Below are 21,275 nucleotides of genomic sequence, written 5' to 3'. Positions count from 1 at the left end.
GCCGCACTGCTTCCCCGGGTCCCAAATCCACACTGCCGGAAGAGATCCAGCCTTTAAACGCTGCTCCCAGCGTTCCACACGAGGTGCCTTGCGACCGGTGTGCGCAGCGGGCGGGCGTCTGCATGGGTCAATGTTGGATGTGGGATGTACGCGCCCACCACGCGGTTTTACCGGTGGGAGTGTCACCCGTGGTTAGTGTATGCTCTGTTTTTTCCTTCGGAACACGACCTCCAGGAATCAGCCTGAGTGTCCGCGCCCGAGCCCTACTGGAAGCAGGTGCGTGGTCGCTCCACTCTCCCCGTACACACCCTGAGTTACAGCTCTTGCTGTGCGCAGGGGGCACCACACAGGGCCCGAAACACACACACACACACACACACACACACACACACACACACACATCACTTGGGGGGGGGAGGGAATACTGAGGCTGCCGGAAGAGAGAAGACAAGACTGATCGCGGAGGAGGGGGCTTCAGTCATAGGTGCTCCCAGACACCCCGACTCCTGCACTCGTTGCCTAGCACTCCTGAACTTAGGAGACTCCGAGAGATGAGAACAAACTCTTAAAAAGTGGTTGACAGGGCGAAAAGAGGATGCCGGTATTTCGGATGAAGGAGACTTTCGTCTCCGGTACCGGATAGGGCGAAAATTCGTTGGGTCGCGGGTGGAGAATCCGGGGTCCGCCCACGCAGTGCCGCCCTGTGCTCAGCGAAAGGTGCGCTCACCTTTCTAGCCTCGAGGACCCGCTCTCCCAGCCGCCAGAAAGCTCAGGGCGGGGCCGGGGCCTGCGGAGAACGCCAGGTTCCTTCCGAGTATTCCGGTGAGGGCGGGCGCGGGTAGGGGGTCCCCGCGTTTCCCCAGCGCAAGGCCGCGTCCCGCTCCCGCCTGCCCCGGCCCCAGCAGGGCTCGGCCATGGCTCCACTCACCAGCTCCCGCCACCTGGGATCCGCTCCGGGACCTCTGCCGCCCGAGCCTCCCGACTCGCCCGCCCACTGGCCTCGCTTTCCAGCGCCTGCAGTCTCTCTCCGGAGTGCAGGGACCCCCAGGCGGCGCCGCGACCGGGAGCTGGGTCGGAGGCCAGTCTGGGGCGCCGGCCAGAGCGGCCGGGCCTCCAGGCACGGGAGAAGGAGGGCGCCCCCCTCCTCTCCGGGCCGTGTCAATGCTTTGCACTTGGGGCCAGCGTGCGGCTGCGGGTCCTTCCTCAAGGCCCCGGGACCCCGGCGCCCCTCGCCTCAGGCCCTTTCGGCGGGTCAGGTCGGCCCTCCGCACTCTCCAGTCCCGCGCAGGCAGCCGTGGGCGCGGGCGGGCGGTGGGGGCCGGGACAGGAGGAGGGGTCTCGGGGCCCGGCGGCCAGTCATTGGTTAATATTTTATTCTGTTGACATGTTTTCTTACTGCTAAGGCTTCCGACACCTTCTCCCAGGCCCCCCCTCCCGGCCAGCGCTTGGCCTGAGCTGTCAAAACCCCGCCCCCGGAGACCCACAATTGGTCCAAAAAGCGTAAAATCAGCAATCAAGGGGGGCCTGGCTCGTTAGCGCAGGGGATCCGAGCTGGGCAGGACATGTGAGATAGTCACAGTTTTCCAGAGATCACGACAAGATCTAACCAGTCGCGCGTGGTCCCCGGCGCCGGAGCGGGCCAGCCCAGCCCAGCCCGGCCCCGCGCAGAGCCCCCGCCGCCCCCCGTGCACAGATCCCCGTGCCCCTTGCGGTGCGCCGTACGGAGAGCCCGGAGGAGCAGCTGCCGCGCCCGCCACCCGGGTCGTCCGTCCTCCGCGCGCGCCGCCGTCCGGGCCGGGGGTCCGAGCCGCGCGCCCCCGGCCCCGGCCCCCGGGCGCCTGGGCCGGATGTCCCGATGAGAGAGCCGGCGCTGGCGGCCAGCGCCATGGCTTACCACCCGTTCCACGCGCCACGGCCCGCCGACTTCCCCATGTCCGCCTTCCTGGCGGCGGCGCAGCCCTCCTTCTTCCCGGCACTCGCGCTGCCGCCCGGCGCGCTGGCCAAGCCGCTGCCAGACCCGGGCCTGGCGGGGGCGGCGGCGGCGGCAGCGGCGGCGGCGGCAGCAGCGGCCGAGGCGGGGCTGCACGTCTCGGCACTGGGCCCGCACCCGCCCGCAGCGCATCTGCGCTCGCTCAAGAGCTTGGAGCCCGAGGACGAGGTGGAGGACGACCCCAAGGTGACGCTGGAGGCCAAGGAGCTGTGGGACCAGTTTCACAAGCTGGGCACGGAGATGGTCATCACCAAGTCGGGGAGGTAGGGCGGCCGGCCGGCTGGAGGGCGCGCGGGTGGACGGGCGGGCTGGGGCACGCTACCGCACCGACCAGCGCAGAGCCCAAGACTCCCGGCTCCCGGCTCCCAACTCCGGGCTCCAGGCGCTGGCCCTGACGCCACGCTTCGCTCCCACAGACAACCAAGTTGACTTTTCTCGTTTGGCACTGGAGTAATTTTTTTTTTAACAAAAACATTAAAATCCCCCGAATGAAATAAAACGAAAACAGGCTGCTAAAGAATAGCCCCAACAGTTCTGAGTCCCAGCGCGGAGGAGGCCTCGCGGCTTGGCCCTGGCGGTCTCCTCCGCCCCGCACCCTCGCCCTTCTGCGTCCGGGTCCGTCTCCGAGCTCGGGGGAAATTCAGCCTCTCCCAGACTCTGCTCCTGCCCCGGAGCCCCTAGTGGGATCCGCGCCCCGCTAGTCCCAGGCCTGTCGCTCGGTTCCCGGCAGCGAGCCCTGGGTCAGCCGAGCCCACCGCGTCACTGGGCTGGGATCCCTTGCCCCACCGCGGGGATCCGAGCCCTGGGCGCATCCGCGGCCCCAGACCTTAAAGCCAGAAGAAAGCCACAGTCCCAGCCCCTCCACCCTTCGACTCAGCCACCGAGAATCCAGGCCGCGGGTTCACCCTCTTCCCCCGAACTGCACGGCCAGGATGTCTGATCAGGCTCTGTAGCCCAGTTCCCAATACAAACATCTTCCACATTTATTTCTGGGAGCTTCCGTCCCAAGTGGGTATTTCTCCTGAACGAATTTCGGGGAGATTCAGGAGAAGTGATAATATTTCTGGAGGACCGAGACTTCTCTCCTGGACGTCGGCTTTCATCTCAGATCAGGAAGAAAGAGGGTCCCCAGACCAGAGCGTCTCATCCCAGAGGCACAAGGCCTAAAGGAGGCCGTTTAGGGTCTGACAGGCAGAAATGGGATCTCCCGGGAGCAACAACCACATATGGGGTCTCCCGGGCAGCGATGAGAGGGCAGAGCAGAGGACCACAGGGGAACAGCCAGGCAGCAGCGGTGTGCGCCTAGCGAGGAGGGAGAAATAAAGGAGAATAGGGGTCCTCGGACCCAGAAGAGCCGGTTCCAGTGGAATCTCCTCCCTTCCCTCCCTCCCAGGCGGATGTTCCCCCCCTTCAAGGTGCGAGTCAGCGGCCTGGACAAGAAGGCCAAGTACATCCTGCTGATGGACATTGTTGCCGCTGACGACTGCCGCTATAAGTTCCACAACTCTCGCTGGATGGTGGCAGGCAAGGCCGACCCTGAGATGCCCAAACGCATGTACATCCACCCAGACAGCCCAGCCACGGGGGAGCAGTGGATGGCCAAGCCTGTGGCCTTCCACAAGCTGAAGCTGACCAACAACATCTCTGACAAGCACGGCTTCGTGAGTGTAGGGGCAGGGTGGGAACAACGGGCGGGAGATTGCCGACCTGGCACTGCAGCTGAGCAGGAGAGCAGGGCCCCAGGATCTCCCAGGGGGAAGCGCTGGGCAAACCCCCCAGAGTGCTCCTGCCGGGGTCACTATCCTGTGGCCTACCGGAGCTCCGCTCATCAAGCCTGGGGAATGGTGAGATTGGTGGTTGTTAAGCTCCAGACAGCTCACATTCTCAGTTCATCAGGCTGTGGAGGGCCCTCCTAGGTCAAGAGGGAGGCAGGTGCTGCCCGGACTGGGTCTGCAGTGCTGGGCCCCAGAGGTCACCCTGGTCTTGGCCTGTAGGTGCCGAGCTTGGAAGACCTGCCCGTGACCTCAACTTGTCTGTCACCCTTCCACCATGACCCGCGTCCCTGGCCCTCCCCTAAGACTAGGGGATTTAAAAGTTAAACCACCCTCCCCACCCACTCCCCAGCCTCCCTAAGACTTTCCCTCCTCCCACAGGCAGATGCCCAACTGGGAGGAGAGGGTGTGGGGGTTCTCCCCATTTATGCCTGAGCAAGGCCCCAGCAAATGGGGGGTGGGGTGGGGTTTCATAGAGCAAAAGGAAGAGCCCATTCTGAGGTAGGGCAGTTGGTGAGCCCCCAAAGGCTGGAATCCTCCCTCTGTGGGGTTAGGGGCCTTTGCAGAGCCAGAAAGGAAGAGAATGTTAAGAGTGGAATTGTAGGGTTTTATTTTGTTTAGGGTTTGGGGGAGGTCTTTTTGTTTGTTTGTTTTTGTTTTGTTTTGTTTTGCTATGTTTCATTTCTGTTTCCAACCGGGAATTTTTTTTTTTTTTTTAATGTCGAGAGAAAGAGACGCTATGAAAAAGAAAAGTGAGAGAAAAAGTAGAAGAAAAAGAAATAAGAGAAAAGAGCAGAGACAGGAGAAAATGGGGAAGGGGAAGAACCAAGAGAGAGACGGAGAAACGGAGAGGGAAAGGTCAGGTCCCCAAAGAATAGAAAAGCTAGGGCCAGGGCTGGCGGCTGCCGGCTGAACCCCGCCCTCCCCGCAGACCATCCTGAACTCTATGCACAAGTACCAGCCGCGCTTCCACATCGTGCGAGCCAACGACATCCTGAAGCTGCCGTACAGCACCTTCCGCACCTACGTGTTCCCGGAGACCGACTTCATCGCTGTCACCGCCTACCAGAATGACAAGGTGCGCGCGGGCGGGCGGTGGGCCCAGCCCCTGCACCGACTCCCACCTACCAGTGCAGTCCCAAGCGTCCACTCACCGCCCCCGCAGCCCCCACACCGGATCCAGGCGGTTGCGACCGGCTCCAGAGCACTGAGCCTCGCATCCCTGCGGGCAGCACCCACGGAAGTCCCCCAGGCGCCCTCTCAAGCCCACCGGGCGCACACACAGGCTCCCCTAGGGCGCGCGAACAGCTGGGCGCTCGTTCGGGTGGAGATGTTTACTAAGCAATTAGCAGAGACTCCGGACCAGCGCAGACATTTTTACATTTTATTCGTTCATTTCTTGGCTCGGGAATGAGAATGTAAATGAAGGAGGGCGCCCGAGGCAATCTGCCCAGACTCTCCGGAGGGTCGGAACCCGGGGCCCAGTTTTCACTCTCCCGGGGGAGCCAGAGGGTGGGACAGGTGACACAGCTCCCCCCCCAAAGCATCCCTGGCTACTGCTTTGGGTCAGTCCAGACCTCTTGGGAGGCGCAAGGCCCCTTGGGGGGCGCTTAGATAATTTCCTTCCAATTAAAGGGCTTTTTCTGCTTGCGGCTTCTCCACCCTCGTTCTAGTGGACAGAGCATCACCCCTCTAGGCCTGTGCCCTTGTGTACCACTGTCGAGTGAAAGAGAGGGTACGAGTGTCCGTGCTTGTCGTTGTGGCTTTGTGAACCAAGGTGTACGCTGGGCTGTGCGTGCTCAGTTTGAGGTGTGTTGGATACCTATGGAGACGGATGAATTGGTTTGGTTCTGTGGGAGCTTGTTCTGTGTATACTTGGCTTGCGCGGGCCCGTGAGTGTGATTTGGCTTTGTGTGTACCTGCGGCCTTGCGTGTGCTCTGCAGTCTCTGTGCGCGCCTGCAGTCTCAGTGCGCGCCTGCTCAGGAGCGGAGTCGTTTAACGTGTGCAAGCCCGCGGGCGGGTGAGCATGCCTGGGCGGGTTCCGACTCCGTGGCACAACTTTGGGCCTGTGTGGGCCTGTCTAGGGATAATTCCTCGAATGAAGTTTTTGGAGGAGGACCCTGTCGCGAGGCCCTCCCGCCAGCCTCACCTCGGGGCGTCTCATCCCAGGGGGCGTGGGTACCAAGTGGACGCTCCCTGGGTCTCCCCTCTGTGGCCACCAGCCGCTGACCTCGGGGTGCCCCCGACTAGGCAGGAAGAGCCACCGCCTGACCTAGCGCCGCCCCTTCGGTCCCCTCAGATCACGCAGCTGAAGATCGACAATAACCCGTTTGCCAAGGGCTTCCGGGACACCGGGAACGGCCGGCGGGAGAAAAGGTGAGGGGCGAGCACGGCAGCCCTGTGGCGGGTGCCCGAGGGAACAACAAGCAGGAGGGATACGCTCTTCCCTGACCCGCTCCTTCTACTCATCCCCAGGAAGCAGCTGACGCTGCCGTCTCTGCGCTTGTACGAGGAGCACTGCAAGCCGGAGCGCGATGGCGCAGAGTCGGACGCCTCGTCTTGCGACCCTCACCCCGCGAGGGAACCACCGCCCTCCCCGGGCGCAGCGCCGAGTCCCCTGCGCCTGCACCGGGCTCGAGGTGAGGGTCGGACTGGAGGAGGGAAGGGGAGGTCGTGGGTGGGGGGTGGTCAACCGGCTCATCTGAAAGGCCAGGGAGGAAGCTTCAGCGAGTGTCTGGGTTTCCGTCCCCGGACTCCCCTACGAGGGCGGTCCCGGTAGCCAGAAGATCCGCTCGACTCCGAGCCTGGCCCTTGGGCGCCGTGTAATTCTCTGGCTGTAGGGTTTCCTCGCCAGGGCTTCGTTCCATCCACTGTAAACCTCGGGTCTTGGATTAGGTGACCTGCAGCTGCCCCTTGCCAGACTCCAGCAGCTCCTCCGACTCGGCCTCCCCGAGAGTAGCCCTTCCTGAGTCTCCCTGATCCTGCGCGTCGGCCTCCCCCGCAGCCCCTGTAACCCGCGCGCCCCCTCTCCCCGCAGCTGAGGAGAAGTCATGTGCCGCGGACAGCGATGTTGAGCCAGAGCGGCTGAGCGAGGAGCGCGCAGGGGCGCCACTAGGCCGCAGCCCGGCTCCAGGCAGCGCCAGCCCCTCTCGCTTGACCGAACCCGAGCGCGCCCGCGAACGGCGCAGTCCCGAGAGGGGCAAGGAGCCGGCCGAGAGCTGCGGGGACGGCCCGTTCGGCCTGCGGAGCCTGGAGAAGGAGCGCACCGAGGCTCGGAGGAAGGACGAGGGGCGCAAAGAGGCGACCGAGGGCAAGGAACCTGGCCTGGCGCCGTTGGTGGTGCAGACAGACAGTGCGTCCCCTCTGGGCGCCGGACACCTGCCCGGCCTGGCCTTCTCCAGCCACTTGCACGGGCAGCAGTTCTTTGGGCCGCTGGGAGCTGGCCAGCCGCTCTTCCTGCACCCTGGACAGTTCACCATGGGCCCCGGAGCCTTCTCCGCCATGGGCATGGGTCACCTGCTGGCCTCGGTGGCAGGCGGCGGCAACGGCGGAGGCGGCGGGCCCGGGACCGCCGCGGGGCTGGACACAGGCGGGCTGGGTCCCGTGGCCAGCGCAGCAAGCACCGCCGCGCCCTTCCCGTTCCACCTCTCCCAGCACATGCTGGCATCTCAGGTAAGGCCTGTGACCCCGTGGCAGCGCCAGCAAGGGAGGAGGCCAGGGAGTTGGCGGCTGAGGCCAGCAGAGGGCCCGAGGGCTGTCAGGCGCGCTGGGAGCCTCTGGCGGACAAGAACTCCGTCCAGGGGAGGCCCCGGGTCGCACTTTAGGACCCCTGGGTTCTTAGAGGACTGTGTTGTAGGTCCAGGGTCTGGCTAGGGCCACGCTTCTGACTCCCGTGTGGCCTTTGGCAAGTCCCTGACCACCTCTGGGCCTGCTTCCTTCCCTGTGGCGCCAGCCAAGAGTGCAGTGCCCATCAGACTCTTCTGACCCTCACAGACCAGAGCCGCCCCTGGCTTTTGTGAAGTCTACTCTCCTGGCCTGAGGACATTTTTCTTGGGAACAAAGACCCTTGGCTCCCTTCTGTCCTGAAAGGCTAGGGTGGCCAGCCAGCCAAAGGGAGGAGGAACATTTGCATTATTTTCTGGAAACTTGACCACCAGCCCTCCCAGATGTCTCTGGCCCCTCTCAGGCCTTCTGCAAAGTCCTCTGCTCTGGCAAAGGACAAGGCTGGTCTTTCCCCCACCTTGACTTCCCTGGGACCCCCAGACACATGTCAGGAATGAGGACTCAGCCCCTCAGGCCCCATGGAAATTCTGAGCTCCCAGAGGAGTGATGCTGAAAATGTGGCTGGGGCACAGTAAGGAGATCCGGTGGGGAGAGTGGCCTCTTTGGTTGCTTGGGTGGAATATTCCCTGTGGAAAGATTTGGAATCTCTTCATTCATTTTCTTCCCTCTGAGGTTTCTGGCAAACTGAATCCTTGAGATCTTATCTCAAGGGAAGGAAAATAGGAATTCAAGTCTGAGAAACCTCCTTTGGTTCAGAAGCAAACATTTTAAAAGTTGGGGTGGGGAGCACAGGCAATTCTGAAATGAGTTTTACGCACAGCTCAGTGTTAGGGTGTGTAGAGTGTTTGAGGTATCAGCATCACTCATCTGGGGCTCTGGGCTGGAGGGGAAGCCTCCGGAGAATGGAGTTCAGGGCCCAGAGGTTTAATCTGCACCCCTCATTATTTGTGTATGTGAATGCCTCCTCCGCAAACTGGTAATGATCACCCGCATCACAGAGGTTATGAGGAAGTCAGGGTTTCCAGATACAGCCTTGCAACAGGTGCATTGTGCGGGTGAGAATACCAGTACCTGGGAGGCGTCCGTTGTTAGAGCTGCTGGTGGTAACATTCCCAGGCCAGTGCAGCCCATACCAAACTTCAGGAAGAGCCACATTTCAGATCAGGAAGAGATCTGAAGTCTCCCTCCTTCCTCCCAACCTGAGATGCCAGGTCTGAAATGCCAAGTAGGGCCTGGCCCTCTCAGGCCTGATGAAGCTGCCTCTTCCTTTCTCCCTGCTTGAGCCAGGCCTGAGGCTCCCAGGGAGCCCAGCACAGTTCTCAGCCCCCTGCCCTCCTCCCCATACCCACCCGCTCTGGGGAGTGAGCCATTATCTCAAAGGTCAGACCATGCAGGAGGCCGACCTCATGAACTCAGGAAGGTGCTTGTCCAGGGGTTCCTGGCTGCAGTGCCCTCCACAGGCAAAGACTGCATTCCTTCCTCAGCTGCCAGTGAGGTGCTGCCAGGAGTTCCCTGTAGAACTTTCAGGCCAGTTTATGAACTAGTTGGCACCTGTGCCCTCCTCCTGGCTCAGGCAGGAGAACCCTGAGCAGGTGAGCAGGCGGAAGGGGACTTTGCAAGGCTCTTTCCCCAGCCTGGGCACCCTCAGCCCTTCAGAGCCTGCAGATAGGAGGGGTGGTGAGGACACCGTTCTGAATGAGCAGAACCTCCAAGACAGCCAAAGCTGCCTACTTGCCATCTGGCCCTATGCCTGCCCCGTTTTCTCCCTAGAGGCCTTCACCCATGCTAGTGCAATCACCTAGACTGTCCTTTCCATTACCCCTTCTGTAACATCCAGCACAGAGCTTGACTGTAGGCCTTTGCATCTTAGTCCCAAGCGATCTCCCCCTTCTAACTGGTTTTGGCCACAGGCACACCAGCTCATGCTTACATGTGCTGCCTGTGGTTATAGTTACGTGAGCTGTGTCTTTACATCCCTAAAACAGCAGGGCAAGTTGTTGGGGGACAGCACAACCCCAGCACCCAGCCCACCCTCAGAAACACCTCAGGCAGGATGTCTAACCCTTGTCTTGTTCTGTTTCTTCCAGGGAATCCCAATGCCCACTTTCGGAGGCCTCTTCCCCTACCCCTACACCTACATGGCAGCAGCAGCCGCAGCCGCCTCGGCTTTGCCGGCCACTAGCGCTGCAGCTGCCGCCGCCGCAGCCGCCGGCTCCCTGTCCCGCAGCCCGTTCCTGGGCAGTGCCCGGCCCCGCCTGCGCTTCAGCCCCTACCAGATCCCGGTCACCATCCCGCCTAGCACTAGCCTCCTCACCACCGGGCTGGCCTCCGAGGGCTCCAAGGCTGCTGGCGGAAACAGCCGAGAGCCCAGCCCCCTGCCCGAGCTGGCTCTCCGCAAAGTAGGGGCCCCGTCCCGCGTTGCCCTTTCGCCCAGTGGCTCGGCCAAGGAGGCGGCCAATGAACTGCAGAGCATCCAGAGACTGGTGAGTGGGCTGGAGAGCCAGCGAGCCCTCTCCCCAGGCCGGGAGTCGCCTAAGTGAGGGGCTGCCCTGCTGCTCCCCTGCCTCGCAGGCCACCGGGGCTGCCTGCCTCTGCTGCTTGGGACGTGTACAGCACAGAATGGGTATTTATTTAAATAAAGGAGAAAAGTGGGCTGCAGCAGCCGGAATAGAGCCTCGTCTGGCAAGTCGGGGCCTGGGACACTTCCCTGGGCCTCAACAAGGAATCAGGCTGCCGGAAACACAGTCACTTGGGAGCTGCTGGGCTTGGTCCAGATCCACTCCAGCGTCAAGGTGGCATCCGAGGGTGTCTCTGGTCTTCCAGCCCAGTGGGAGAGGCCTCATCCGGGCCCCAGCGTCCCTGCAGAAGCCAGAAGGTGCAGGGGCCAGGGGTGGGAGCCCCGGAGGGAGTCCCAGAGCCCTGGGCCTTGGGCCTGTACCGCAGGAGAAAGCTGGGTTGAGGGATGCTGGAGCCAGTGAGACTGAAGTCAGTGTAGACTTGAGCTGGGAGGGGACCTGTCCTGTTAGTCCCTCCACCTCTTTCCCGAAGAGACAGGCACCCCTCCCAGCCCTGGGTCAGCGTAGGGAGTGGCACTTCTGCCTTGAGTCCCCAGGGGAAAAAAAAATATTTATGAAATAAATGGTAATTTGTGTAAATAAGCTTTAAGGTTCCCAGAATATGCAAATTGGTATTAATTTATTCAAAGGTGTACATTGCTGTGTACATATATTTAGAGATTAACTCATGCATTTAATTTTTTTTCCATTTTACATGAGCATCTATATTGTACAGGGTTGGAGGGGCCCTCGGCTGCGGGAGAAGGCCCCGAGCCCCGGAGGAGCCCCCACCCCGCCGGCCCCTCGGCCCCTCCGCCCAGGCTTGGCTCGCCCGGCCCGCGGGCTCCACCTCAGGTTTTCACTTTTCGCTCCGGAGCGAGAACGAAACGACAAAAACGCAAGAAAACAATAAAACGCTACAAAGCGAAGTGAACGGCGCTGTGCGCTCTGTGGGCCGCGCGGGGCGGGGGCGCTGCACGCGCGCAAGGAGGGACGAGAGGCGGGGACAAAAGGCTGGGCGCCCCTCGCCCAGCGTGGCAGCTGCATCCCGGGGGCGGCAGGGCTGCTGGGGCGCTGGCGGAGCCGCGACGCCGGGCGGCGCCGGCGCGGGGGCGCCGGCTGCGTCCCAGGCCGAGGCCGGGCTCCCCCTGCCGGCCGCTCCTGCCGCTCGGCGCCTCGGGCCTGGGCACCCACCCCGGCCAGGAGGAGCGCAGCCGAGCCGCCTGGACTCCGACTCCCTTTCCGGGCATCACACTGGAAACGCATCCCCTTTCAATGCTTCTGGGGGGGTGGGCGGGGAGGATGGGTGCTCCCTGTTCGCTCTCTCCCTTCCGAGGAGGGGTTCGGCTGTGTCCTACCCCCTACCCCCCTCCAATTATCGCTGAGCCTAGAATTCCCCTCTCACTACCTCCTGAAGCTCAAAGACAAACGTTTCCTCCGCGTCAGGGCTGTTAGCTAGAGTGGCAAAAACTGGACTAAAAGTTCTTACTTTAACTCATCTATCTAAATCCCTGTGGGGAGTGGGGTCAGGGAGCTATTTCTATTCCTGCCTCAGTTTCCCCTGTATAATAATGGGCTTGAGGGGGGTGTCTCAGGGATCCCGCTGTGTCAATCTCCATTAGGCTGGTCCTTCCCTGAGACCCACTCCTGCAAGAGTGGGTTGCCTCCCACCCCGCCCTGCTCCGGTGAGCGCCCAGAGCGCATCCTCCTCGCCCAGCTAGCAGGTGTCTCCAGCCCCCACTCCTAGCAGTGGCGGTGGGGAAGGGATGGGAGCTGGGCAGGCACTCTTTCAGCCCTGGGTCTGGTCGGTCACCGAGCAATCCACTTCCTTCCCAGTTCTCTCCTCTTTAAGCCTTGGGGACTCTGAACGTCCTGCCGGAACAGGCTGCCCACCTTGGGCACTGCACGGGGTGAGGCTTGGGAGGGTGCTGGCTTCCAAGACGCCAGGGACGTTGAGATGGAGGAAGAGTGAAAGTGATGGTGGAATAGACAGTTGGGCCCCGAGACGCCCAGGACGTTTTCGCAGGCCGATACATTTGCAAGAAGAGAGAGAACCAGGCCCGCCTCTTCAGGAGGGGGCTGCCCCCAGGCCACGCCGATTGAGGCTGGAGCGGGAAGGGGGCTCAGCCAGTGCAGAGTGGGAGGCTGCAGTAAGTAAACCGTGTCCCAACCCCAGAGGGTGGGTTCCCACTTCCCTGCCCCAGACCAGTTGGCAGGTCCGGGAACCCGACGGGGACAGAGAAACCCCTTTTTCAGCCCAAATGGAAGCCCGTGGGCAGCGCGTTGATTGGAGGTCGCTTTGGGCTGAAACGCCTCTGATACTCCTAGAGGAGAGGCGCGTTTGCGTCCCACGGCTTCTCACTTTCAGCAGGACATTAGGAGGGAGACGAGTCCGCGGCGGGCTCGCAGCGACCTGCGGACAGGGCTGGGGACACCAGGGGGCAGCACCATCCTGGGGTCGCGCTAGGGGCGCGGGCGCCGGGGAGAATGGTGGCTGCGAAGGCCAGGCAGGGCGGCCTCGTCGCGGCCTCTTTTAGGCTGCGTCGTTGCTGCAGCAACCCGGGTGGAGTGGGGTGGGACTCCAGGGCCTCGAGATCCCCCACCCCACTCCCACCGCCACCTCCCGCCGCACTTGTCCCCTCCGAGTCGCCCACCCGGCGCTCCGCTGGGCCCCAGCTGGGAGCCTGAGTGCGACTGCGGGAACCCGCGGCTGGTGGCTGGACCTTGTCCCAGACAAAGGCTAGGCCACTCCCAAGCCCAATTAAGCCACCCTTGTCCCCGGCCTCTCAGCCCTTATTGTCCCCGGGGTCGCCAATTAGCCCAGGCGCCCCGCGTACCCGCCGCTCCGGTGCCGCAAGGCCTCCTTAACCCTTCAGGGCCTGGCCCGGGGGCCTTGGACGGCAGAGCCTCCGGCAGGCGGGTGGCAGGAGGGCGGGTGCTGGGGCGATGGCGATGCCTGCTGGCGGCCTAGCCTGTCGCCGCCGGCCCCCGCGTGTGGGGCGTGTGGGTCTAAGAGAGAATTGTGCTTGTCGGTGTGGGGTGGCGCGTGCGAGTACCGGGGGAACTCGGAGACTGTGAGTTGAGTGCGGGGCCTCCGAGAGGCCCCTAGCGGCTAAGCCGCGCTGATCCCAAGGCCCGGGGACCTCATTTCCTCTCGGGTTAATCGGAGTCTTCCGAGCTCTCAAGCCCTTCCTCCCCCTCTCCCCCGCCGCTGCTGCGGAGAACCCGAGCCACCGGTGTGGCCTGGCCCGGCCCTCGCGAAGGGCGCGGCTTCCGGGCCCCGCTCCCCAGCCGACCTCGAACTCCTGCGCGGGGCGCTCCTGGGGCTGGAGGGGCGCGCTCAGCCTCACTGCCTCCAGGACTCCCACGCGCGAGCGCCCAGACTCGAGGCCGCCGACGCCCCATTTCCCGGCTTCGCGATGGCCCCTTGAGGGACAGCCTCCACGAGACCTGGATTTACACCCCGAGCCTGCCTTTCTCCGCTCTGGGAAGGACCCAAAATCCAGTCCCGCTTCCTCCCCCTCCTTCGCTGTCCAGGGCCCCGAGGTGCCGAGCACCGGCAGGCAGGAGCCCGCAGGAGGCCGAGCGCCCCGTGCTCTCAGGACTGGGCGGCAGCCGGGGAGCCCCTGCGCGTTTGGGAGGGAGCCCGAGCTCCGGCTCCCCTGGGTATCCTCCCGGGAGCGCCTTCGGGGTAGAGGCTGGTCGCCCGGGGCGCCGAACGCGTCCGAGCACGCCCGTTACGGTTTTGCGTTTGGACTTCGTTTGGGGCTCTCTGGAGGCGCATATCTGCTTCTCCTATTGGATGGGGATGAGGCCGGGGACCCCGAGCCCACTCCGGAAACACCCGGTTTCCAGAGCGGACGGCTGCGCCTCCTTTCCCCACGCGTCCTCTGGGCGGCTCCGCAGCGCCCCGCTGGGAGCGAACCCAAAGTCCGCCCAGGCCGCGGGCCTCGGCAACTCCCCACAGGTCCACGAGATGGCGCTGCAGGCCAGGGCCGGGGCCGGCCGCCTGGAGAGAGAGCGGAAGGTAGACTGGGACCCCGGCGAGTGGGGCACGGCGGTGCAGCCACGAAAGCACGCAGAGCCGGGTCCGGAGCCCCGCATAGGCAGCCGAGGGACTTCGGGGCTGCGGACTCGCGGAGCTGAGGGCTCGGGGCTCGGGATGGGGCCTTCAACCCTGCTCCCGGGGCCGCCCGGCAGCGCCAGCTTGGCGACCTTCCAAGCAGGCTGCAGACCCGACCTGCCCTCTTCTGCGCGCCGGCGGGGCCGGACCCTCGCGTTCCCTCTGCGGGGAAGGAGCCGCGGGACTCCGGCCTCCCGGCCCCTCCGAAGGGGGCTGTGGTTGGGATCCGCGGCGCGCCGGGCGCATGGCCCTGGAAGCGCGGGGCCAACTTGACGGTGAGGACTTGGGGGCGGGGTATGGGAAGGATCGGCGGGCATCCAGCGCTCCACGCGCGGAGAGGGCACTCTCGGCTCCGACCCGCCCTCCTCACCACCCTCACCCGGGTCTTCAGGGCAGGGTCTTCAGGGTCGAGGGCAGGATGTGCCCGGTGGAGCCGCTCCTAAGGTCCGGCCTCCATAGGGGAGGCTTTAGGCTGCGTTATTCAGCGGGAGGTGGTGGGGACTGGGGAAGGTGGCACAGGGGTCAGCCTGAGAATGTCGCCCTTGGATTGAAAGCCACCAAGGCTCTGGGTCAGGTCTGAATAGGGGGCAAGGGATGTGAGGCCGTTTGGCCAGGGAATGCCAGAGTTGGAGGGGGTGGGGCTTAGAAGCCTGTTTCCAGCTGAGCCTTTGTGTCCCCAGATGAGCTCTGTCACCCTCAGAGATTAACCCCACACACGTTTCCTCAGGGCACACGGCTAGAAAGCAGCACAGCTAACACCAGAGGGTCATTTCCACTGCAATACAGTCACCGGCTGGGTGATGTGACCCAGGCCAGATGTCCCCACACTAGACTCTCAGCTCTTTTCTCTTTCAAAGTAGTGTAGCAGAGAATAGGACCGAATCTTTGGTGATTTAATAATTATCTGCACGCCCATCTATGGCTGAGGTCGCTGCTTGGTAGGAAAACTGGACAGGAGCTAGATAGGTACAAGATCAAACTCTGCCTCGAGGGCTGTGGGTGCTCTTCAAAAATGTGACTTTATTTTCTGGGCCCCAGAATCCTCATCTGCAAAATAAGTAGTTTGAACTAAAATCAGATTGATCTGCGAATGGCCAGCTGACCTAGGCCCAGTTTCCAGTGACCACCCCACCCAGCCTTAACTGCCCAGACAAGAGCCATGTTCCCATTGAATGCTTGAGGAATCTGAGCCAGAGGGATAGGCAGAGTAACAGACCTGGAGGACCTTGGCCAAGATTCTTTGGGCGGGGGACAGGGCTGGTGGCCTGGGTGAATTCCCAATGAGGAAATTTCGTTCTAGGTCCAAACCCCTCAGGGAATTGGTGGCCTCCACTCCCTGTGGGATGTGGTTGTCAGTCACAGCTTGGCCTTCCACCTTGAGCAAGCTGCTTTTGGAGAGACACAGGCTGTTGGTTTCGGGGGGGGGGGGGGACTTTGGTCCCCAGCACCACACTTTGTTGACTGCATGTGACTTCTCCCCGAAGAGAGAAAGGAATACCAGTGAAAGCCATTCAGGCACCCAGGTTTAAGGGTGTTCCCCAGGCTAATTTCTCGCCTGCAAGGAAGCCCTCACGGCAGTCAACACACTTTCACATGTGGTCTCTCCCCAACCCTCGCTGGCAGGGTGGAGACTGTGAGTCCCCATTTCACAGACAAGACATTGAGGTTCAGAGAAATGAAGTGAGGTGCCCAAGGCCATCCAGTAAGTAAAGGACAGAGCTCTTTCACAATCCTGTGGGCCTGGCCCTTGGAAACCTTCGCTGATGAAGTGATGATGAGCGAGAGTCAGACTTGCAACAGGAAAAGGGCAAAAGGGGCAGAGGAGGGAGTGCCCGGATGTTCGTGGGAGAAGCAGCCTGGCTCAGAACCTAAGTCCAGCAGGCCGGGGGGAGGTGGCCTTGTGGCTCCCGTCAGCCCAGCTGGGCCCGCAGGGACCACTGGCCAGGGCAGGGGCTTCTCGGCATAAAACTAACAGGAGCATTGGGAGGGGGTGCGTCCCGTGCTCAGCTCAGGGCGTGGCTCATGTTCGCTCTCATTATTATTTATTTATTGCCCAAAGAGAACAAGCAGTATGTCCTCTGGCCCCATGATGCCTGCTCCTCAGCCTGACAGGAGCAGCTGTGGAACGGCCACTGTGTGCTTAACATACACCCAGACGTTTTATTTAATTCTCAGCACTGGGTGGTCGGTATGATTACCTCCATTTTACAGACAAGAAAATGGCCCAAGGTGGTAGAGCAGCTAAGAAGCAGGTCACAGGGCCACACCAGGCTCTGGCAGACCCCAGTCCTGTGTCCTTTCCTGGCCTGCCGTTCCTGCTCCACAGCCACTAGGCTGCAGAGTCCCCTGGCATTTGGCCTGTGGCAGGCTGTCCTGGGGGCTGGTTTTCATTTAGCCCTGGACTGGCTGGTCGGTTCCTTCATCCTGCCCTCGCTTTGGGTTTTCTTTATTTCCTTCTTGGGGGGCTGTCCACACTTCCATGTTTTGCCTGCCCACAACTGTCCCCATTTGCCCACGACAGTCCTGGTTTGAATACTGGTATTCTGAGTTCTGGAACACCTCTCAGTTTTGAGCAAGTCACCCAGTAGGTCCCTGCCATCCCCACACACATACCCCTACACTGGGCCGGGAGACCCAGGAATAAGTGAAGCAGACAACAGCGCCCTTATTGAGGGAGCCAATGATCTCGTAGAAGATAGCGACATTCAAGGAATATAACCCCTCCCAAAAGAAGACACAGCGGTGCATAGGGTGGGGTGGGAAAAGACTTAGCCCCAGGAAACTGGGTGCAGAGAGGAGCTGCAGAGCCTTAGAGAGGCTGGGGAGCTGGCAAGTGGCCTGGTTTCTCCAAGGAAAACCACCCCACCAAACATCTTCACATGTGCATGTATCCGTGTGTTCGTGTATGTCTGTGTGGCAGGTGCATGTCTACATGTGTAACACTTGGCAGGAGTGCAGAAAGCCCTTGCTGGGTGAGTGACTGAAGTGCACCTGGTCCCTCCAGGATACTCCCCCAACCCCCACCCCCAGGTCCTGGGCCAGAGGCCCCTTCTCCAAGTCCACTTGAGTCCCCCACGGAGAACTCTGGAGGGCTTCCGGTCTTCCTTTCAGCCAACCAGGCCTCCTCTCTCTCCTGGGGAACTGAGGCCCAGGGAGTGTGTGTGTCTTGCCTGAGGATGTGCCTCTGCAGGAGACAGTTCCAGGCCATCCACAGACATTCCTAGCCCTCAAATCCTGCTCTCCAGCTGTGTGGGTGATTCTCTGCTGCCTAAGGGTCTGGAAATTTCTGGCCTCTGGAGCAACCGCCTTGTCCCCCAAGGACAGGGCAGACCTCTCCACCTGGGTCCCTTGGGGAAGCTCCTAGCACATTTGCCCCCACAATCTTTCCTGTGGAGAAGAGGGCCTTCCTCAAATGCAGCTGAGATGAAGTCACTGCCCTGATTAAAGCCTCCCAAAGCCTTCCCTTGCTGTTGGGGTCAAGCCCAGCCTCCTTGGCCTGGCATTGGGGCCTGTGTGAGTCCTGCCTACTTACCCCCCTCCCCAGGACTCCTCCCCCACTGCCCACCTCTAGGCTAGTTTTGCTGGCCTTGCCTCGGCCTCCCCATATGCACATGCTTTTTCCTGGGCTTGGAATGCTCTTCCTGCCTTCCTCCAAAAAACTCAGCCCACTGGCTCCTTCTCCAGGGATCTGCTCCTCTGCCTTTTCTCTCCTGAGTTGGGTGCCCACGCACGCCCTGTCTCGTGTTAGTAGTCAACGAATGTGCGGACTTGGGCAAGTTACTCTACCTCTCCTTCACCGCTGCAAAGTGGGGATACTAGCACCTACTCCTGCGTGGTTCATAGTGGGGCCGGTCTGGAGCCGTGACCAATGAGTGATGGTTCCTGTCCCTTGGGGGGGCTCTAAGGACTGCTGAGGATGGAGCCTGGGGCGCTGTGCGAGTGGGGACATACCCCTCAGTCCAGCGCGGCGGCCAGGGCTGGGCCTGCCAGAGAGGAGCCCCCTTCCCACCCTGGAGGCCAGGCGCGGCCCAAGGAGGCCCTGCCTGAATGTGCCCTAAACCTGGGCGTTTAGACTAGAGGGGGCCCAACGGGCCTGCATGCTGGGTGTCTGCAGATGAACAGCGGCGAAGTCCTGAGGCCAAAGAGCCACCGTGCGCACGCGCTGGCGACACCTCCTCCCTCTCCAAGGGAAGCGCGGCCTGGGGAGGGGGCGTTTCTTGCCGCAGGATGGTTGCTGGTGACCCGGCTGGATTAATATCTTCTGTGGACTGCCTGCGCTGCGCAGGCAGTGGCTCCCTCCTACCACTAGGTGGGGATCTGGAGTCGTTCAGACCAGGAGTCGGTGCTTGGGTTCACGCCTGGAGCCCCTCGCCCTCCTGCCGCCAGCCAGGGTTTCCCCGGCCTGCCTGGCTGCAGCCTCCCAGACACTGGGTCCGCGCCCTGTGCCTCCACTCTCATTTCTAGATAGGCACTGCTGCCAGGGAATAACATTGAGGAAAATGAATGAGAACACGGACTGTGCAGCCAGAGAGCCCTGGGTTCAAATCCCAGCTGCACATGTAGTTCTGCGGCTTTCGCTCCTTTGGCCTCCACCTTCCTCATCTCTGAAATAGACTCATCTACTTATTCTGCAAAGGGTAGGAGGGAATGTGGCCGCCCTGATCACCACCCAGAGTGGGGGGAATGGGCAGCGTACTGTGTACTCTGATCCCTCACATAGTACAGCTAACCCGGGACAGCAGCTGTGTTCCAAGTCTTCCCCGTGCTCCTGTCTCACTGACAGAAACTTACTTATCCCACGGCTCCCTCCCTTGGGACCTTGCTGGGAGAGAGGGGCCCATCTGACTTAATGCATTGCTTTTCCAGATGCTGTACTGGCAGCTTCCATCCGGGCTGGGGTGGGGGATCAGACTCTGGCCTGTGTCCAGGGGCACCACTGCAGAGGTACAGATGTCTCCCCTCACGCCCCGCCTATTACACAAGGGCCCTGCCTCTTCTTCCTCCATCAGGCTCTGGGCCAGGGCTGAGGGATAATTTCCCTTCTCCATTCACAGGCAGAAAAACTGAGCTTCAGAGAACCCAAGACAGGGTCTATCAGTGGGGAAAAGCGAAGAGTTGGCCCAGGGAAAGGGAACATGGAGGTTGGGGTTGCACCAGTCTTGGTCTTGGTCACCTCGGTTCAGGCATCCCCTTCTTTCATGCCTTGCTGGTCTTTTCCCTGACATAGGAGGGATTTGTATGACAGTCCCCATCTGTTCAGACATCAGAACCTGCCACGCCCAGAGGGAGCTGCTCTCCCTCTCACCCCTTTGGGAGCCAAAGGTCTCTTCCCCAGGGTGGAAAGATGGAGGTTAAGAAGGGTTTAACCCTTCTTGTGTTCACAGCATTTCAACAAGGATGCATTGAGTGATGGTTGCGTGTCACGTGTGGGGAATCCTCCCCCTATCTCTCACACGCTCTGGACTCATTGCCATTTTTTCTTTCTTTTTAAAAATTGAGATATTATTTGCATAAAACGTACTATGAAAGGGTACAATCCATTAGTATTTACTCTATTTACCAGATTGTGCAACAATCACCACTGTCACTCCCAAGCCCTTGACAACCATGAAGCCGCCCTCTGTTTCTGTGGGTTTGCCCATTCTGGACATTTCATATCAATAGAATCATACACTCTGTGCCTTTTTGTGACTGGCTTCTTCCACTTAGCTTAATGTTTTCAAGGCTTACCCATGTCGCAGCACGTATTGATACTGTCATCCTTTGTACAGCTCAGCCAAATTCCATCACGAGGCTGTTCACCTCTTATTTCTTCATCATCAGTTGATGGGCATTTGGGTTGTTTCCGCATTTGACTATTATGAATGATACTGCTCTGAACATTCATGTCCGAGTCTTTGTGTGAATAGATGTTTTCATTTCTATTGGGTATGTCTAGGAGTGGAATTGCTGGGGCAAATGATAATGCTAACTTTTTTCCCCACCAGCATCCAAAGCAGTTAATGCCAGCTTTCTGAGGAACTTATCAGTTAGCACTTATCAAAGTGATAACTTTTTATCCAATTGCTGACTTTTTGAGGAACCACCAAACTGCTTACCGTGGTAACCCTCCCACCAGCAATTCCTTGCCATTTCTTGAATGTGCCAGCCACACGACTCCTTGGTCCCTGACTTCTTTCTTGGTGAGGCCATCACTGGCCATCTGATGGAAGACAGGAGCCCACTTTCAGCTTCTGCACTGCCTTCCTCCCTGCCTCTGGTTGTTGATGTCGGATGTGCTGAGATGATTTTACTTACTTACTTTGTTTGTTTCCCCTCACTAGAACTGAGCTTTGTTCATGGTTCTATCTTTGGTCCTAGAACATTTTGTGGCACATCTAGTGCTCAATCAATGTCTGTTGAGTAACATGAGTGAAGGAATGTAGGATGCCATGCCAGGTACACAGGGCAGAACGCGGTGAGTTCTCATGGAAATGGACCAAGTGTGACCGAGGCCACAGGGAGGTAAACCGAGCGTCACTGGGGCCTCCTGCCTGTACATTTCTCCCCCTACCAAGTTGGGGGAGCCCTTGGGGGCTCAGGACAACCCATACTCTCACCCTCATCAGACCAGCAGAGAAGAAGAACCGGGCCTCCTCCCTCAAACTGGGCAAGAGCTGGGGAAACAGGTTAGCCAGCCATGTCGTCATCACGACAGTTCCGTCTCCTGGATGGGACACTGTAGACAATGCAGTGGCTGAGGAAGGATTTGGAGGGTGGCAGTTGGGGAGGGGATTCCTGTGTTGAACCCTTACCTGACATGATATACAAAATTAACCCGCAAATGCATCAAAGACCTAAACTTAAGAGCTAAAGCTACAAAACTCTTAGAAGAAATCACAGGGGCAAATCTTCATGACCTTGAGTTTGGCAATGGTTTTAAAAGTATGACTCTAAAAGTATAGATGACAAAAAATATAGATATATTGAACTTCACAAAATTAAATACTTTTGTGCACCAAAAGACACTATCAAGAAAGTAAAAACGCAACTCACAAAACAGAAAAAAATT

The 21,275-nt window shown here is 60.4% G+C and overlaps 2 protein-coding genes across 2 annotated transcripts; both read left to right on the top strand.

Annotated features, from left to right (window-relative positions):
- The first annotated feature begins 1,438 nt into the window (after window positions 1–1,438).
- Window positions 1,439–11,030, top strand: TBX2 (T-box transcription factor 2). Its single transcript, XM_032279313.1, has 7 exons — window positions 1,439–2,253; window positions 3,384–3,651; window positions 4,694–4,840; window positions 6,063–6,139; window positions 6,239–6,402; window positions 6,801–7,435; window positions 9,634–11,030. The coding sequence occupies exons 1-7, from the start codon at window positions 1,856–1,858 to the stop codon at window positions 10,084–10,086; spliced, it is 2,142 nt and encodes a 713-aa protein (XP_032135204.1). The 5' UTR covers window positions 1,439–1,855; the 3' UTR covers window positions 10,087–11,030.
- Window positions 11,031–11,867: 837 nt separating this feature from the next.
- On the top strand, window positions 11,868–21,133 carry LOC116552669 (collagen alpha-1(I) chain-like). Its single transcript, XM_032279380.1, has 3 exons — window positions 11,868–12,608; window positions 12,921–13,175; window positions 13,271–21,133. The coding sequence occupies exons 1-3, from the start codon at window positions 11,868–11,870 to the stop codon at window positions 14,495–14,497; spliced, it is 2,223 nt and encodes a 740-aa protein (XP_032135271.1). The 3' UTR covers window positions 14,498–21,133.
- Window positions 21,134–21,275: the final 142 nt, after the last annotated feature.

Source organism: Sapajus apella, unplaced genomic scaffold (assembly GCF_009761245.1).
Source record: "Sapajus apella isolate SASKATOON/1434 unplaced genomic scaffold, GSC_monkey_1.0 scaffold12, whole genome shotgun sequence".
Taxonomy (NCBI): Eukaryota; Metazoa; Chordata; class Mammalia; order Primates; family Cebidae; genus Sapajus; species Sapajus apella.
Note: the sequence above shows the minus strand (reverse complement) of the source record. Positions and strands in the feature narration are given on the sequence as shown.

What these genes read in the sequence shown, in the direction of transcription:
- TBX2 (XM_032279313.1), top strand. Translation starts at nt 1,856, where the DNA reads ATGAGAGAGCCGGCGCTGGCGGCCAGCGCCATGGCTTACCACCCGTTC. An exon ending in GCGCCTGCACCGGGCTCGAG is followed by an intron (nt 6,403 to 6,800) that starts GTGAGGGTCGGA and finishes CTCTCCCCGCAG; the next exon opens with CTGAGGAGAAGTCATGTGCC. An exon ending in AGCACATGCTGGCATCTCAG is followed by an intron (nt 7,436 to 9,633) that starts GTAAGGCCTGTG and finishes TGTTTCTTCCAG; the next exon opens with GGAATCCCAATGCCCACTTT.
- LOC116552669 (XM_032279380.1), top strand. Translation starts at nt 11,868, where the DNA reads ATGGGAGCTGGGCAGGCACTCTTTCAGCCCTGGGTCTGGTCGGTCACC. An exon ending in ATGGTGGCTGCGAAGGCCAG is followed by an intron (nt 12,609 to 12,920) that starts GCAGGGCGGCCT and finishes GTCGCCAATTAG; the next exon opens with CCCAGGCGCCCCGCGTACCC. An exon ending in ACCGGGGGAACTCGGAGACT is followed by an intron (nt 13,176 to 13,270) that starts GTGAGTTGAGTG and finishes GGTTAATCGGAG; the next exon opens with TCTTCCGAGCTCTCAAGCCC.